This window comes from Pteropus alecto, unplaced genomic scaffold, assembly GCF_000325575.1.
Source record: "Pteropus alecto unplaced genomic scaffold, ASM32557v1 scaffold8, whole genome shotgun sequence".
Lineage (NCBI taxonomy): Eukaryota > Metazoa > Chordata > Mammalia > Chiroptera > Pteropodidae > Pteropus > Pteropus alecto.
In genome coordinates, this window is record NW_006494609.1 from 2,128,015 (window position 1) to 2,146,317 (window position 18,303).

General features: G+C 41.2%; 1 protein-coding gene across 1 annotated transcript in view; it reads right to left on the reverse strand.

Annotated features, from left to right (window-relative positions):
* HEATR4 (HEAT repeat containing 4) overlaps positions 1-8,129 on the reverse strand; it is a 50,575-nt gene extending 42,446 nt beyond the window's left edge. The window contains 4 exon segments of the mRNA XM_015599746.2: positions 1,269-1,469; positions 4,480-4,620; positions 5,634-5,824; positions 7,018-8,129. Of these exon segments, the coding sequence (XP_015455232.2) occupies positions 1,269-1,469; positions 4,480-4,620; positions 5,634-5,824; positions 7,018-7,895 (1,411 nt within the window). The 5' untranslated portion in view covers positions 7,896-8,129.
* Between the last annotated feature and the right edge of the window lie 10,174 nt (positions 8,130-18,303).

Below are 18,303 nucleotides of genomic sequence, written 5' to 3' on the forward strand. Positions count from 1 at the left end.
GGGAAAGAGAAGAGAAGCACCTGGTTAGGGTTAGATATTGTGCTGCAGGCAGGTGACGAGGTCTCTTTCCCACCAGGACTATTCAAGCAAAACATTAGCTCAAAAGAATAAAGGGCCCCAGAGATGGGATCCTTGGAAAAGTTAATACTCTGATGATCTGTGTATCCTCTTGGTCAGTTCCCAAACAAAACTCCCCCCAATCCCATCCTATATTCTATCTCTCTTTGCTATAAGAACTCTTCACTGTTACCATTTGGAAAATAGTGCACAATAAAACTGGTTAAGGGCAACTTGTTATCAGACATACCTGGTTTGGAATAAGTTATTAGCTGCGTGACCTTGGATAAGTTAGTTAACCTGTCTGAGCTTAAAATTTTTCATAAAATTTTATGAAGCTACTATACTGAATATTAAGTGAGTTAACTAGACAAAGTTTAGTGAAAAACCTAGCAAGATAATAAAGACTCAAGTATAATGATTGTGGTTATCATTAGGTTTCCTTGCTTTTGAGGGCTCTTCCATCTGGCTTTCAAGGTTTTCCTTGTTTTATTGCTAACTGCTCTCTTTGCAGGTATCAAGCTTTTATTTCAGTTTTCCCACCATCTGTAGTTGCTCCCTACTAGTAGTTTTTATTCAGTATCTTTTTCCACCATTTTTTGTTTATTGATCCAGTTTACAAGGTGGATTGCCCCTTTTTCCTGAACTAACCTCATTTCTCATGGTCTAAAAAGCAGCAGCCCTTGAGTCCTCAGATCTTGTAGCTTTCAGCAGTCCTTACTAGACCCTTACTCTGCTCCAGGCACTCTACCTTCTACCCCCATATCTCTCGAGGCAAAGAGATATATGATAATCTCAATTCCCCAAATGAATTTTGGAGCAGAGTTTATACCATAGACAACTACCGGTTTTTTGATCATTATATTTCCATTGCTTGGGCAGCATAGTTCATCCTTTTCTTCATGTGTCATTTATTGAGCATAAAGTTCCAGAAGTCAGTAAGTTAAAGTCCCTGCCTGTGAAGAGTTCTCAATATAGTGAGTTTTCACAAATCACTGAAGTAAAACCCACCTATGCAAAAAGCACCCAGATACATGTCAACTAGCGTTGTGTGAAAGGCTTTTGTCTTGTCTAACCTTGATAAGGCAACCAGATTATTATGTTTCACAACAGAGATTGATTTTCAAAGATCGAGAAACTCTAGTACAAGGTGAGACCCTCCCCCCTCACAAATACATACTGATATCTCTGGACGCGCCCCCTTCTCTTACTTAGAGCCCAGGCAGTCTTCCATTCCTGCAGCATCCTCCGCAGGACCACAAGTTGCCAAGTTATAGCCTCCAGTGATTCTGCCTGTGTCTTCAGTTTCTTGGTCTTAGTAGGCAGGTCCTCTTCACCCACCTGCAGCAGCAGATCCTTGGCCGGAGTGGGCAAAGCAGTCCAGCGGAGAGCTCCTTTCACAGGCCTATAAGCTGTGCAGTTTGGCAGTATGAGATATTCTCATCCCACTCTTCTAGGCCTTGTGCTTCCAGCTAACATCACATTCCTATTCTTGACTAAGAGCAAAGCAGAACAAAATTCCCAAGAGCAAACTTTCCTGTGATTGTATAGGGAACTGAGTACAACTCCCATAGGGAGTTAGGAAAAGTCCTGATGAGAGACATGATAAAGCCGTGATGATGGGGGAGAAAAGCTGAGATATTTACAAACTTTTTTATAAGTTTAATAAATCTTTAGGAATATAAATATGTTTATATGTAATAGGGTATGCTCATAAAATTCAATATTTGACATATTATAATTTAAAGTAGAGTAAAATTGGTTATTAATTCCTAATTAAGTTTTCTTTTTAATGTGAGAGGAGGAATGGTGATATAAGCTGCTACGTTTTAAAAGTTTTGGCATTTCTGGGTTTTTCCTAATTATGACAAATAACAGTTGGAAATTTGAGAACAAGATAATATATGACTATAGTTGTTATATAAAAAGTTATAGTTTTTTCTAGGCTTACTGTTCTCCCTGGTATCAGATTCAGAAAGCCTCTTTCTCAGAGGAGTAGTTGTATGGAAAAGGAGAAGGCAAAACAGATAAAAAATATTTCCAGATCATTAAATTTATTATTTGCTACACCGCTTCTCAGTTTCATGTTCTTATCTGTCACTATCAGCCCTTTCTGTTTCTTCCAAGATTTCATTCTAACTCTAACACATTTAGATTTGCTCTGAATCAGTTCCTTCCCTTAAACAAAGAAGGTAATACCATTTCTTCTAATGTAAAGAAGAAAAGTCCTGTGAGACTCCAGGGCAGTTTAGGCTCAGATCCCTATAGCCTCTAAATGGTCCTCACCCCGCTTCGTCACACTGGCGGGGAACTCAGTCACGCCATTCAGGGCTTCATTCCTTTGCAGTGTAGGATGTGTGCAGTCACATGACACTCCCTGCTTCTCCCAGCCTGCTTGAAATCCCTCCCAAGGAGTGATAAGTAGTTGAATTAACTCCCTCCCTCCTAAATTCCCTGTTCAGGGAGTTAAAATGGATATGGTGAGAAAGTCTTGAATCTCTGATATTTAACCTCTGTGGGAATAAACATGTATAACAGCCAACATTTATTTTACTTCCAGTCCTTTGACTTCTAGTCAGGTAGCAATACATCTAGTAGCCAGCTTCCACATCAAAAGTCATCTCGAAAGGAGCACACAAAGAAACAACCCTTTGATTTTTCTGTGAGACAAAAGGTGCAGCAGTGCGCTTTGTTGGCGGGAACAAATGGTGCCTTTTAAACTTGTACCCTAAAACCTGTGCCTGGTGCAGGGGAACCGTAATGCTTGTTTGGGCACACTAGAGAATTTTCTATCATGATCTGGGGGAAATTAAAGGCTATGTAGTAATAAGTATAGTTTGTATCTTAAGAATTTTTATCATTTTAAAGAAATCATCATCAAAGTTTTTCAATTCCATCAAAATGGAGAGGGAAAAAATCTACCAACATCTAACCCCAGGAATTTTTCTATTATTTCCAGGTTCTTTCATACTTAACATTTCCTAAGATGAAATGATGAATAAAATGGTTATATGAAGGTGTGTGTATATATAACTATTCTGACTTTACTTCCCTCAGATCAATTTCAAATATTATCTTAAAAGAAATGTTTGATGTGAAAAATCCTACAGCATCAACTCATTAAATGTTCTGTGTTCTGGTGGGGAAAAGGCAGGCATCCAGCACCACTGGGAAAAAGTACCTATGGAACAAGTGAGATGGGTGTGAAGCTTCTGCGAATGCAGTAGGATTCTCAGAGGGTTTTTTTTAAAAAAAAAAAATAGCTTTATTGATAGAATTCACGTGCTAGAAAATTCATCTTTTTAAAGTATATACAATTCAGTTGTTCTAAGTATATTTGCAGAGTGTGTAACTATCACCACTATCTAATTTTAGAATATTTTCATCACCCCCAAAAGAAACCCCATACCTATTTCTTCCTCCCTCGCAACCACTGATCCACTTTCTGTCTCTGAATTGGCTTATTCTCAGAGGAAAGGACATGGCTTATGGGGAAGGTAGTGTACTAATAATAATGCCTTGAGTTTGTACAGCCCGTATTGTTTTATAAAACATTAAGAAAATCACCTCTAAGTGTCAATAAGTACCACAAAAGTTCCTTGCTCTAGGAACGATTACTATCTGTTTTAATGAAGCAACTGAACTCTCCAGAAGGTGACTTGCCAAGACCCAACCCAAGGCTTTGCTGGGGTGCTTCCTCTACTGCTTTATAATGGTGGTCCCCAACAAAGAAAGAGGGTGTGTGAGCACTGGGGAAGCTGTGCTTGGCTGCCATCTTTAGCACCTCCTCTATTCTAGTGACTCTTGCCTAGCCAGGCAGCACTGGAGACAGGTTTGGGGCTGGTAGAGAAAAGAATGGGTCAGTACTGCTGCTAGTTCATTTCTACACACCAGGGGGCCCATCTGAACAGTGATACTGCAAAGAAGAGTCATGGGAAATGGAGACATAGTCTCTGGAGGATGGCCATTTTTTGTTCCATAAGTTCATTTCCTGGCTACTTCTCTTCCCTCTATCTTGTCTGTCTTACAGAGTGAAGAAAGATGTACATGTGAAACAGAAACTTAAAACAGAGGATGACTCTGAAGCATATATGGGCCTGAGAAAGGAGTGGGAAGGTAGAGCCAGCCCAAGGAAAAAGGGCAGAGTGCAGGATCAAGGGTTTGATATACTTTGCCTGGAAGCATTAAGATAGGATCTGCCTTACTGGTAATTACTGGCTCTAAACCTCTTTATTACACCTAAGTTTTATCGGATTTCATCTGAATGGATGCTCTACAAAGGCTCTTCCTAGTTTCGGTTAGTAGTTTATGAGATGATTTTTAGTCCCCCGCGATGCTGGTGCCCACCCAATGAAGAGAGGCCTAAAGGAAATAGCCACACTTCCATCTTTACCCCAATTAACATATCGGCTTCCTGCTTACGTGCTTCCGGAACTGGCTGGGAAGTCCACTTTTCTGGGGTTTCAGGGAAGACCTTAGATAGCTGCTTGTTGTACTGGTTGCGGTTTTCCAGGAAAATTTGGTCTCTCTTTCCACCAATCTTGTGAATAACCTGGACGTTATCTGTAAACAGATAAATGAGTCCCCAGCACCCTCCTCCTTCTTCTTTCTGGATTTTCAATCACCAGGATCATTTTAGCCCCTATGATTCATGACTGCCATGTTTGGGGACATCTCTTGAAGGTGACCACTGCTTGGAAATATGAGTTAGTGACCTCAGAGCCCTGGAAGCCAAAGCAGAACCTGTCTAGCTACCTGATAGGCATTGGTCCCTATGAAAAGCTAAATACTAATAAAGGGCTACCTAATTCATTTCATCAGTCATAAATACCTTCGTCTGAATAATTTTGTTAGGCATTTAAAAAGAGTTTCAGTTGACAGCAATTTAGGAACAACATGAGGGTAGAAAAGAATAAACAGCTTGGAGCATGCAGACCTAGATTGTGTATCCTGGAAGCTTAGGCATCTCAAGGATAGTAAGATGGAAGGGGAAGGTAGTGGACATTTACTGGGCATTTGGCAAGAAGCATTATAGATGCTTTCTTGTCTGCTCTTACTTGAAGTGCATTTTTGTTAATATTGTTTTACTAATAAGGTACATAGGCTCAGGGGGATTATATAATTTGCTGAAGGTTAGTAGGAAGAGGTTAAGCCAGGATTTAAACTCAGATGTCCTTTACTCCAAAGCCTGATTTTTTTTTTCCAGTATAGCATTTCAGTGGAGGAATATCTCAAAGTGAGAGAGGGAGAAGAGGGAGCTCGTTTCCAAAGCCAAGTCTTGCTTTACAGTTCCACCCTCTACTGCCTCCTTGGTAAGATAGAGGGATAGAGTAGCGTGGGGAAAGGGAGAACAGTTTCCTCCCCACCAGATTCTTGTGTGCACCGCCCCCCCCCCCAAAAAAAACCAAACAAACAAAAAAAACACATCCAGCTCCTGTGCAAGTAACCAGGGAATGTTAACTATAAGCACCTGGGTCATCCAGGAACTTTCATCCATACCCATGACTGTGTTATCCCCTCGCTACCTTCCACCTCCTTATTCCATGCCCACCACAGCCCCCACCCAGCTCTATTACCGAAGTAAATCTCCTGTTCAAAGGTGTTGTCTGTGGAGTAAGCAAACTTTCCAGCTCGGTCATTCATCTGTCGGAAGTAGCTCTTCTTTGGGGGCTGGCAGATGCTCCTCTGTCCACTGATATCCTCCGCGGTCTTATTGTTGCCAGACATAGTTTCTAATCTCTGCACTTGCGATAAGTAGTTGGGCATTCTTGGCAGGAGTGAGAGAGGGAGACAAGGTGGGGAAATGTAGCAGATGGACCTCCCCTTTCCAACAGATCCACAGCTCATTCCCTTTCCTCTTTAAACTCAGCTCATAATGGGCATTTAAAGAACACCTATGTTTAACTACTAACCTTGCCTCCAAGGTTCCAGCTGAAGAGCTGCCAAAAGGGCCTGTCTCCAGCCACCTCCCCCCTCACCTAGTTGAGCCACTGCTTTTGCAGCCACTGGACAGCACGACGGAGTGGACATCCTCCCAGCAGTACCCTTCTTTAACATCGGTGCCCTTAGAGTTTGCGTGGACTTGGGGAAGGGAACCCACCTCCTACATTACCTCACTTTATTACGTGTGTGGTTATTTTAATATCTGCCCACCTCCAGTGGACAGATTGTAAGCTCTTTAAAGGATAGGTCCATGTCCGTCTCATTTACATTACATTGCTGGTACTTTACAAAATACCTGGAAAGTAGTGGGAATGCAATTTATCTTTGTCCAATGAATAAGTAAACGGGTTTCCGCTTACTTTTATTTCCCTTTTTAGAATCAGATATTATAATAGCTCCAGTCTTCCCTCTAGCTATCAATGAGAAGGAAGCAATCTAAGAAATGCACAGTAATCCTCTTCTCTCAGGTTGTTTACTTCTCTCTCCTGCTGCCAGTCAGTTTTTGAGTCAGTGACATGCTGGCTGCTTATTCGAAGTGAGGCAGGACCAAATCTCAAGACCCATGAGGGCTCTGCCTTCCTCATTCTCACCATGGACACATTTCTGGAAGCACCTGGATAGAAACTGGATTACCAGAAAGGGAAAGGCTGAGAACCAATCTCTTTAAAGGCAGTGGTTCTCAACAGGGAGCAGTTTTATCCCTCAAAGGGACATATGTCAATGTCTGGAGACATCTTTGGTTGTCACAACTGGGGACTGCTACTAGCATCAGAGGAATGCTGCTACACATCCTACAATGCACGGGCAGCCTCCCACAACAGAGAATTATCCAACCCAGAGTATCAGTAGTGCCAAGGCTGAGAAACCTTACTTTATGGAAGTCTTAGCAGATTAGTGGTGGAGAATACGAGAGGCTGATCAGAGAGTGCATTGTGAAATGAGTGTGAGCCTACCCAGGGAATCCTTGATGGGGAGCCAAGGATTCTCAAAGGCATGTCTGAGGCCCAGCCAGCCTACCTATAATAAACAGGAAGCAGCAGCTCTGGCTCCTTTTTTTCCTGGATGGGCACGATGATACTTCGATCCTCAAAATCCGCTGTCTCTTCTTCCTCCAGCTGTTTCAAGAGCTCCAGGTCGCTGGCAGAAGTGAGCTCATCCCGGATGTGGCTCCAGTCATATTGCTGACGCAAGAAGCTCTGCCACTTGTTGGGAGACACCCCAGGCCTTAGAGGACGCTTGTTCTGGATCCATCGGGCAGTGCGCTTGTTCAGCTTTTCCAGCACGAGAGCCTCCCAGGCTCTGGCCTCCTTCTCAGGAGGAGGAAGCCAGGCTTCCCTCTCTTCTAGGTTCATATCTGGAGAAAGTGACAGACTCAGTGTGTCTGAATCCCCTGAGGGATGAAGACTGTGAACACAAGATGTTTCCTGGACTGTGCGTGCTGAGTTTGATTTCTTTGGCTTCTTAAGATTGGCAGAGCATTCTGTCTTCGTGGCCTGGGAGGTAACCCTTGCCGAAGGACCCGAAGAATCCAAGAACTTAAAGCTGACAGGTTTGTCAGGTCGGGCCTTCCTGATGTGAGGAACTTGGATGATGTTGTCTGCATTGTACACATGGTCAAAGCTGTAATGGCTGTAAGGAATGCTGGGCAGCCCTCGCTGCCACACCACCTCCCGAGAGAAGGTAAGGTTTGAAGCAGCCTTTTTCAGATATTGGTTCTTGAGGTGCGCACAGTACTGTGGGCTGAAGTCAAAGACTGGAGGCACGCTGGAGACGGAGGTGCACTCCTCCTTGCTTCTTGGTTTTAAGTAGAAAATCATGCCCCATGCCAGCCGTGGGGGTAGTGACCGATGGAGACAGTAGGGGAGAAAGTTCTTTTCCCTTTGGGTCCTGGTCATCGTTTCCCCAGCAAATGCTTCCTTCCACACTGCCTGGTCCAGAGGCAGGGCCAGGAAGCGTGACCAGTCACCTGTTAAAGGAAGGGGAGGAACTAGTGAGCGTTCTAGGTCGGTAGAAATTGGTAGCCCATAGCAGTACAGAAAGAAAAGAACTTGGAAGACAGATGAGCGGGGGACAGCAAGTCATGTGAATTAGAAGGACAAAAGAAAGAAATGGTGCAGCACTCTAAGTATTTTTTGTATCAGATCTTTGCTTTCAATTCTCACAGTTGTCTCCAAAGCATAGCCCTTTATCCCCTTTCCAGGAGTAGCTCGTGCTTTCAGTTTTTCTTCAAACGTTGCTTCCTCTCTGTTCAAAGTCTTATATCGCTCGGCCTGGCATTTGGGGTTCCCCACAAGTGTGACCTGTTAATGGTTAAGGACCTCCAGTTAATGACCTTGTCCTGACATGTGACCTCTTGAGTGTCCTAGCTCTTCTCCGAGTATTCCTCCCTTCACAGAGTGGAGCTTCTGTCTGTGTCCTCTAAATGAAATAGCCTTTCTTCCATACTTGACACAAATTCTACCCATTCTTCCAGGGCCAGCTCAATTTCTGCCTGCTCCATAACTCTTCCTTGACCTATCTATGTCAGACACAAATTTATAAATTACTTATAGTCCATACCAGTTATTTTAATTTTTAATCTTGTGAGACTCCATATTATCCACAAATGTTACTTAGACCAACATTTTGAGGCAGAGTCCTCTCTCTCAGCAAACACCCCTTAAGAACCAAAAGCAGAGTGGCAGGTCTCAGGTGCTTTTGTGCACTGACCACATAAGAAATTGAATAAATGGCATCCTACAGTTATTCAAACCTGGCATAACTGCAGACGAGGCCTGTAATCTGGTAAGTAGCAATCGCCAGCATTATTGCTGCCCTTCTAGGAACTTAGGTGGACAGGCAGGTGTGGGGTTGGAAGGGTTAAGCCACATGCCTCCAGTTAAAACGTGGTATAAGAATCCAGACTTAAAATGGGTGGTATCTCAGAGGTTCCACATTTAGTTTCACTCTCTATTCACCTTCTCAGTCCCCTACCCTCACCCCCTGGGTCTGGTACCATTATTCCGCAGAAATAGTTGAAGTGGGCTGAATAATGTGTGCTATAAAGAATAATGTCTTGCTTTTTTCCTTGTCATTAAAGCAGTAGAAACTGCCACAGAAAAAAGGCGAAAAAAGAATAAACCATAGCACAGTAAAAAGTAATACAGTCTCACCTCCACCCACAGATTCTGAAGTTCTAAGGTAGGGCCCAAGAGGGGACAGCTTCTAGGACAGCGTTAAATATGGTTAAAGGACACTGCATCAAGAGCACCTAAGGAGCTTGTTAAAATGCACACCCCAGAATATTGATTCAGTAGGCTGCAAATGAGGCCTAGAAATCTGCATTTTAACAAGCTCTCAGAGGTTTTTATACACATTAAAGAAACCTCAGCCCCAAGAGGTATTTGTGGGATGTATGAAGGAAGCTTAGTTAGTGGGGAGAGTGGGATCAGGGAATACAGCCTCTTAACCTGATTCGTTTCAAATCCCTTCTCTCTGCTGTTTCTCTAGTCAGAAAGTTCCTTCATTTTTTCTCCTCTACTTTCTAATTCTCATTCCTCACCATGCACTCACGGATATAGTGCTGTCTCCTGAAATTACTCTGGAAACTCTGCTGTAAGGATGATTTGTTCCTGCTCTTTTATCTTACATATTTCAATACCGAGGCCCAGAGAGAAGAGATGCGACTGTGATCACAGGACTAGTTAGCTTCTGAAGCAATACTGACCTTTCTGACACCTAATCCAAGATCTTTCCAACTACTCCAGACTGCCTTCCATCATTCAGCTGCTGCTGAGCTCCTTTTAAAACAGCAGTGTTTGAAATACCTCCAAAATGGCCTCCCACAACACAATCTTCAAAGGGAGAAGCAAGGTTCTGCATCTTAAACCTTCCTTAGTTTCTTAGGTTCCAAAGTTGTTTATTTTGGTTACTAGGCAACCACTTCTTTATAATTCCATGAGTCTATTCACAGAACCTGGGGGTTCAATCAAGGTATCTTCAACTATTTATTAAATTTCTTCCTTTGTAAACTGAGCTTTGGGAAATTGCACTGTATTTATGGATTGATGGCAAAATGGATTTCTTGGTCATCCTTTGAAAAATAAACCTCTAAGTCTATGCAACTCCATATTTTCCCCACCACAGTGGTTCATAAGTCCTACTAAGAAAGAGGCAAAGCAGGGAACACATGAATACAGGAAGCTCTGGCATGCTTCAGTTGACCAGGCTGATGAGAACAAATGACAAAGTAGAATGAATCTGTCTTTGCGGCCTGTTCCATTCTCCTTTCACCTCTGCCCCTACTTAATCTTCCTTCACACAGTTAGTTCAGTTCCATCTCTACTGCTCCCCAGATCCTGACTAGATTATCAGTAAATTCCACTCTTTACAAGAGGACTCTTCATGTCCTGTATCTCTAATAGTAAAATTTCAGGCTTACAGATTACTAGTCTTCAGAAGTCCCCTTGTGAAAAGAATTACTTATCCTGAGAGCAGATTTTTGGGCATAGGGTTCTGTCTTTCTAGTTGACCTGGGGCCATGCTATTCAGGTGGTCACCATCTCTTACTGACCAATCTGAGCACAGACTTTAGTGCCTTAGCTCAAGCTGTGCTTAGAACCTGGGACCCTCCAAAAAGAGTGAAAGGGCTTGTTCTCTGAGATGAGACTAAAGGTTTTCTTAAAATTAAATATTAAAACCCTGGCTAAGTTTCCTCAAAGAATTAACAGAGTTACCATTGTTGTCTCGTGATTCCACTTCTGGATATATACCCAAAAGAATTGACAGCAGGGGCTCAGACATTTGTATACCCGTGTTCATAGCAGCATAGTCACAATAGTCAAGAGGTATCTAATGTAGGGAGGAGACCAGAGAACTAAACTTTAAATCAAGCTATGTTCAGAGACTGCAATCTGCCGATCAGCCAAACAGCCAGACCAAGAGGAAACCTGCAGAACAAAGGAAGATTTCTGCTAGGATTATTAACAAGCCATTTACCCATAGTGTGAAGGGAAAACAGAGTCTTTAAGTCATGCCCTACACAAAATAAAATCATTCATTCCCTATGGCTAAAACCATGGGGAACCAATGGATCAAAGGCTGGCAATTGCCAGCAGGCCTTTCACGCTACATATTCTTACCTTTTCACAGTACATATTATTACCTGTGGTTCCTCTTAGTGTCTTTTTCTCTGTCCTTCTTTCTGTTTCTGTCTCTCTCTCTGTGTCCCTCTTAAGTTTCTCTCAAGCGCTCTCACTCTGTCTCTGAAAGGAGACCCTGCTGTCTCGAGCATTACTCCTTCTCTAATAAACTTTCCTTTTGACTAACTCTAGTGTGCACTGGAATTCTTTTCTGTGCTCAGTCAAGAATCCTTATCTCTCAGTTCAGTGCCACTTGGAATTTGCCTAGTCCTGCATCAGTATCCATCGATGGATGAGTGGATAAACAAAATGTGGTATACATACCCAACAGGATATTATATAGCCTCAAAAAGGAATGAAATTCTTATGTATGTTGCATATATGGATGAACCTGGAAGACATGCTAAGTGAAATAAGCAAATACTGTATGATTCCACTCATAAGAGGTACCTAGAATAAATTCACAGAGACACAGTGGAATCGCAATTTACAGGGGAGGAATGGAGAGTTTTTGTTTAATGGGTACAGAGTTTCAGTTTAGGTAAGGAAAAGTTATGCAGATGGATGATGGTGATGATTGTATAACTGTAAATGTACTTAACCATACACTTAAAAATGGTTAAAATGGTACATTTTATCTTTGTATATTACCACAATTTTTTAAAAATCCTGTTTATAATAGCTATGTTCTTTCTGTTAGAAATTCTGAACAAAGAAGAAAATTTAAACTACTGATAATACCCTAAAGAGTAAGAAACAAGAGTTTGGGGTAGTTTTTGACTATTTTAAAAAATGTATTAATATATACTTTTAAAAGTTGTACGTATGGTTTTCTGCCTTTTTTCAATGTCGTGAAAATTTCTTTATATTCTATATCAATTTTTTTAATTTAAATTTTTTATTTTTTGATTACAGTTGACATTCAATATTATTTTATATTAGCTTCAGGTGTACAGCATAGTGGCCAGAAATTTATATAATTTACAAAGTGATCACCTCGATAGGTCCAGTACCCACCTGGCACCATACATAGTTATTACAATATGACTGACTATTTTTCCTATGCTGTACTTTACAGCCCCATGACTATTCTGTAATTACTAATTTGTAGTTCTTAATCCCTTCACCTTTTTCTAGCCCTCCAAACCCACCCCCATCTGGCAGTCATCAGTTTTGTTCTCTATGTTTATGAGTCTATGTCTGTTTTGTTCGTTTATTTTGTTCTTTAGATTCCACATATAAGTGAAATGTATTTGTCTTTCTCTGTCTGACTTATTTCACTTAGCATAATACCCTCTAGATCCATCCATGGTGTCACAAACGGTTAAAACTTCATTCTTTTTTTGGCCAAGTAATATTCCGTTGTATATATGTACCACATCTTTATCCAGTCATTTGATAGACACTTAGGTTGCTTCCGTATCTTGGCTATTTTACATAATGCTGGTTCCATGTGCACTTGAAAAGAATGTATATTCTGCTGCTTTGAGATGAAATGCTTTAAAAATGTTAATTAAATCCATCTAGTCTAATGTATCATTTAAGGCTGCTGTTTTCTTATTATTTTTCTGTCTGGAAGATCAATGCATTGATGACGATGGGGAATTAAAGTCCCCTGTTATGACTGTATTACTGTTAATATCTCCCTTTATGTCTGCCAATATGTGCTTTATATATTTAGGTATGCCTACGTTGGGTGCATAAATGTTTATAAGTGTTATATTCTATTGTTGGATTCATCCCTTTATGATTATGAAATATCCTTTGTCTCTTATTATAGTCTCTGTTTTAAAGTCTGTTTTGTCTGTTGTAAGTAGTGCTACCTTGTCTTTTTGTTTGTTCGTTTCCATATGCATGAAATATTTTTTTCCATCTGTTTACTATCAGTCTCTGTGTGTCTTTTAATCCAAAGTAGGTCTCTTATATAGTGTATGTATGGGTCTTGTTTTCTTATCTATTCAGCTACCTTGTGTCTTTTGATTATAAATTTGATTAAATTTACCTTTAAAGTGATTATTGATAGGTACGTAGTTATTGCCATTTTATTATTCATATTTATGGTCTTTTTTTTCCCCCTTCTTAAAAAAGTCCCTTTAACATTTCTTGTAATACTGGTTTGGTGGTGATGAACTCCTTTAGCTTTTTATTGTCTGGGAAGCTCTTCTTCTCCCTGTTGATTCTAAATGATAGCCTTGCTAGGTAGTCTTGGTTGTGGGTCCTTGCTTTTCATCACTTTGAATAGTTCATGCCAATCCCTTCTGGCCTGCAAAGTTTCTGTTGAAAAATCACCTGACAGATTTATGGGAGCTCCCATGTAGGTAACTACCTTTCTCTTGCTACTTTTAAGAATCTCTGTCTTTAACCTTTGCCATTTTAATTACAGTGTATCTGTGTGGACCTCTTTGGGTTTATCTTGTTTGGAACTCTGTGCTTCCTGGGCTTGTATGTCTATTTCCTTCCCCGGATTGGAGAAGTTTTCAGTCATTATTTCTTCAAATAGGTTCTCAGTCCCTTGCTCTCTCTCTTTTCCTTATGGTACCCCTATGATGTGAATGTTGTTATACTTGATGTCTCAGAGGCCCCTTAATCTATCCTCATTTTTTAAAAATCTTTTTTCTTTTTGTTCTCATTGGGTATTTTCTGCTACTTTATCTTCCACATCATTGATTTGATCCTCTGCTTCATCTTGAAGAGGAAATTTGAGGAATTTCATTAAAAACTAATCAGCTTTCTTCTTGCTTTCTGCAGACAGGCTTGTTGCGTGCAAGAGCTCTTGCAAGAGCTCCCTTATACTTTGCTCCACTTATAAATGTAACTACTCCAGCAGCTCTGTTCCCTGTAACAATTTGTGTTTACTCGTTACCCATAGCAACTCCCCCTTCTCTATATTACTACTTGAAATCTGCATTGCAACTTCTGCTATATGTAACAGTTTATGTTCAAACTGACTAATCAGATTATGTATAATTTTCCTATAAAGGGAATGTTTCGCCTGAGCCTACTACCTAGATATTCAGAGCACTACCTCGTCTGGGACCGTGGGTAATAAATTTTGAATTCTCCTTCTCTCTGAGTGAACTGCTTGGTTTTTCGCTGGTCTGATTTTTGGAGCTATTGGGATTTTTCCACAACAATCTCACTCGGCAAAAGGGCACCCTGCCACCTGCCACTGCCTACCAGCTGCCTGTAAGGCTCAGCCCGTCAAAGAGCCTCAAGCGGTACTCAGATTCAGTGAGGCAGGGTCTTGGGAGTCACCAGGGTGGAGCAAGTAGTGTTTACCAGGTTAATGCAGCTTCACATTTGGCTGTGTGTGGGAAGGTCTGAACACAGGAAAGATGGTACCCACCTTCTGGCTGTGTGGAAAGAGGGCTCAACACAGGCACAATGGCTGTCCCCTCTAGCCCCTACTCTGAAGCCATACAGCTCAGTCTCTCCTTGTATGTCTCTGGCACTTTCTGAGCCACTGTTCCTCTACTGGAGCTCAGGGTGAGTGCCTGAGAGTGAGTAAGACTGCGCAGGCCCTTTAAGAGGATGTCGGGGTTTCCAGCAGCCTCCTGCTTCACTGGACAGAATTCCAACTGATTTTCACAGCCAGATATTGTTGGGGCTCCTCTTCTCAGCACTCGTGCTGATTTTCACAGCCTGGGACCCCTCACTCCTCAGAGGGTACTTCTGCAGTTGAGATATCCCTCCTGATTCTCAGTCACCGCATGTGGGCATGGAGCCAGCCCATTTTGCATCTCCACTCTCCTACCAGTCTCGACATGATTTCTTTATATCCTTAGTCAGTTATAGGACTTCTGTTCAGCTAGTCTTCAGATGGTTCTCCAAGTTGAGTGTTCTGTAATTTAGTTGTAATTTTGATGTGGTCATGGGAGGAGGCGGGCACAGAGTTCACCTATTCCACCGTCTTGACCAGAACTCCCTCTTCTATATCACTTAATGGCTATCACTCTTCTGTTACAGGACTGCATCACAATTAAATTGATTAAACCAATTTATATTGCTAGTTTGTTTCTAACTTTTTCTCTATTAAAACAATATAAGCATCACTGTAGCCAAATATTTACACACATTCATGAATATTTACTTAGGAGAAATTCCTGAAGTGCAATTGTGAGTCAGAAAATACATCATTTAAATAATTTTAACCAGGTTGCTCTGAAAAGGCCATGCCAGTTTAGGCATCCATCAACAGTACATGAGTGTCTGTTTTCCAAATCTTCAACACAGGACATCATCATGTGAGAGACAAAGCATAATGATTCAGAGCACAGGCTCTGGAAATAGATTGCAAAGGTATAAATCCCAGCGTTTATACTTATTCTAGCTGTGTGATCATTAGCAAATCAGTAGACCACTTTGGGCCTTATTTTTTTTTTACTAAGGTTCTTGTAAAAATTGAGAGTTAGCTATTATTATTTACCTTCTTTAGTTTCTGAGACTCTTGTGCACAAAATATGCTGTAAAGTGTACAAAAGTAATTAGAGCTACAGGGAGTGGCATGATTAATGACCAGCCAGCAGGATGAGAATATTTGGAACTAAGGAAAAAGGCTTGGCTGGGAAAGCTCTTGAGGGTGACACTATTGGGAGCAGAGGCAAACACAGGTTTTATGATATGAAAACTAATAAACAGAAACCTCATTTAAAATGGAGGTCAACTTCTCATGGTTCACTAATGGTTCTTATTTAAAAGATGAAGATGACAAATATTGTGCTGTATATGCAATAACAACACCCTTTGATATAATTGAAGCATCACCTTTGCCTAGAGATCCTATGGCCCAACCAGCCAAATTATATGTGCTCATGGGCATGCACCCTAGCCAAGGGCAAATTGCCAACATTTATACTGATTGTAGATGTGCTTTCGGAGAATCTCATGATTCTGAAATGTTGTGATTCTAGAATGTTGTGCAATGATTTTGCAGTATGACTTGTTTACTTCCAGCGGAAATAAAATTTTAAATGGCGAGTATGTTCGAGAATTATTGGATGCTATACTTTTACCTGCTACTTTAGCTATTAGGATCCCACGGCATTATAAACTTGACTCTCTGAAACTAAGGAAGATCACCTTGTTGACACTTCTGCAAGGAATGTTGCTCTTAAAGGAACTAACAGCAGTCAAACCTCTGTCATGGTCCCAAGGGATATTTCCCCAATGATAATTTAGAAAAACTGGCCAGAGAATCCTAACAATTGACCTCAGAAAAGGTAAAACAAGATTGGAAATCCAGCAATTGTTGGTTTGATAAAAAGAAAGCTCTGGTTTGGGCCAAATAACAACCATTCCTACCAGAGACTCTGTAATTCCCAATCCTAACTACTATACATGCAATTCAGCCATTGCTCCACTGACAAAATGATAACATTCATGAATCAATATTGGTGAAGAACTATTAAGGCTGCAAAAAGTGCCTACCTCACTTGTCTTGCTTGTCCAAAGTACAACCCAGGGAAGCCTGTTAACACTGCTCCCAGATATTTTAAATTGCCGAATGGGAATGGCTCCATAGTGTAGTGGTTAGCATATCTGCTTTACACACAGAAGGTCCTGAGTTCGCACCCCAGGTGGAGCCACGGACCATACCCTGGGTGTGCTAGGCTCCAAGTACACGCTGTGAGCGTGTGAGAGGAGATGCCCCACCTTCAGAGATCCAGTTCTTAAGGGGAAAGAGCAACATCCCTAGGTCAGGGGTGGAAGTTGGAGGGGCCGGAATTAAGGGGGGGGCGGAAATAATAAATTGCTGAGTGGACCATTCAAGTTTTGACAAATGGATTTCATATAGCTTCCCTGTCTCATAGATATAAATATATTTTAGTCATGGTCTGTGTGTTTTCTCACTGGACTGAAGCTTACCCTTGCAGATGGGCTACTGCCTCTTCTGTCGCCAAAGTCCTTTTGGAAAAGATTATCCCTACCTGAGGAACCCCCTCTTAAACTCCATCATGATCAGGGAACCCATTTTATTGGTCAGGTTCCTTGACAAATCTGTGCTATGTGGACAGTTTTACAACACTTTCACTGAGCTTACCACTCTCAATGCTCAGGTATATAAGACTCAATTACTCTCAATGTCAGGTATATAAGACTCAATTGGCAAAATTTGTAGAGACTCTCTAAATATCCTGGCAAAAAGCTTTGCCTTTGGTCCTTCTAACTCTCAGATTCACTCACTTTGGAACTCATAAACTCTCACCCTTCGAGATAGTCACAGGACACCTAGCCCGTGGCCTCTTTTGATCCACAGCTGATATAAGGAGATGTACTGCAATGTTGTAAAGACCTAATTGCTTCCATCAAAATTAACCAGGTTCTGCTAAAGCAGTGTTTTCACAGTGCACTCCCAGGAGGTGGAGACCTTAAGCAACACATTTTGCAACCTGGAGATTTCATCTATCGGAAAAGACACCTCCAGAAAGACTCTTCGAGCTTTCTGGAAAGCCTCCAATCGTCACTAACCAACACCTTGTTTCACATGACACATCTGAAGAAAGCACCTAATCCTGACTGGTGACCTAAAGGTGAAGATTTCCCAAAATCGAAGTAGACATCTAATGAGACAGCTTTCCCAAGACATTCTGATGAGACCAATTAGAAGATTTAAAATTCACAGAAGCCTCTCTTTCATCTAGACATTTAACTGACTCTGGATTCTTACTCAATTCAGTCTCTGATTTTGCAACTTACGGGCTATATTATTAATAAGATATTTTGTTTCAAATGGTTTCTTTTGAGATAACAATACTGTTTACTTTATGTTTTATTCCCGCATTGTCTTCCCAAAGCACTTGTTTAATTCTTTATATTCTGAGTTTGCCTTTGCCATATTCACTATTCTAAGATACAGACTTTTGATGGGAAGTACCTGAGAAATCTCCTACCCCAACTTGTTACTCAAATGTGACCACAGTAGGTTTCCAATCTGTGCACTTTCCTTCTGATGTCAGACATGACACCCAGGAAAAGTCTTGCTGGCATCAAGGGACAAAAGACCACTGAATTCAGAAAAACCTGACTCTTGATTAGTGATGCTTTCAGAGAAAGATCTTGATCAAAAGGGGAAAATGTAAACATTTTAATAAACAGAAACCTCATTTAAAATGGAGGCAAGAGGCTAGAAGAGAGCACTCTATCTCTTGTCACTCCACACACACTACTGACCCCCACAGGGAGA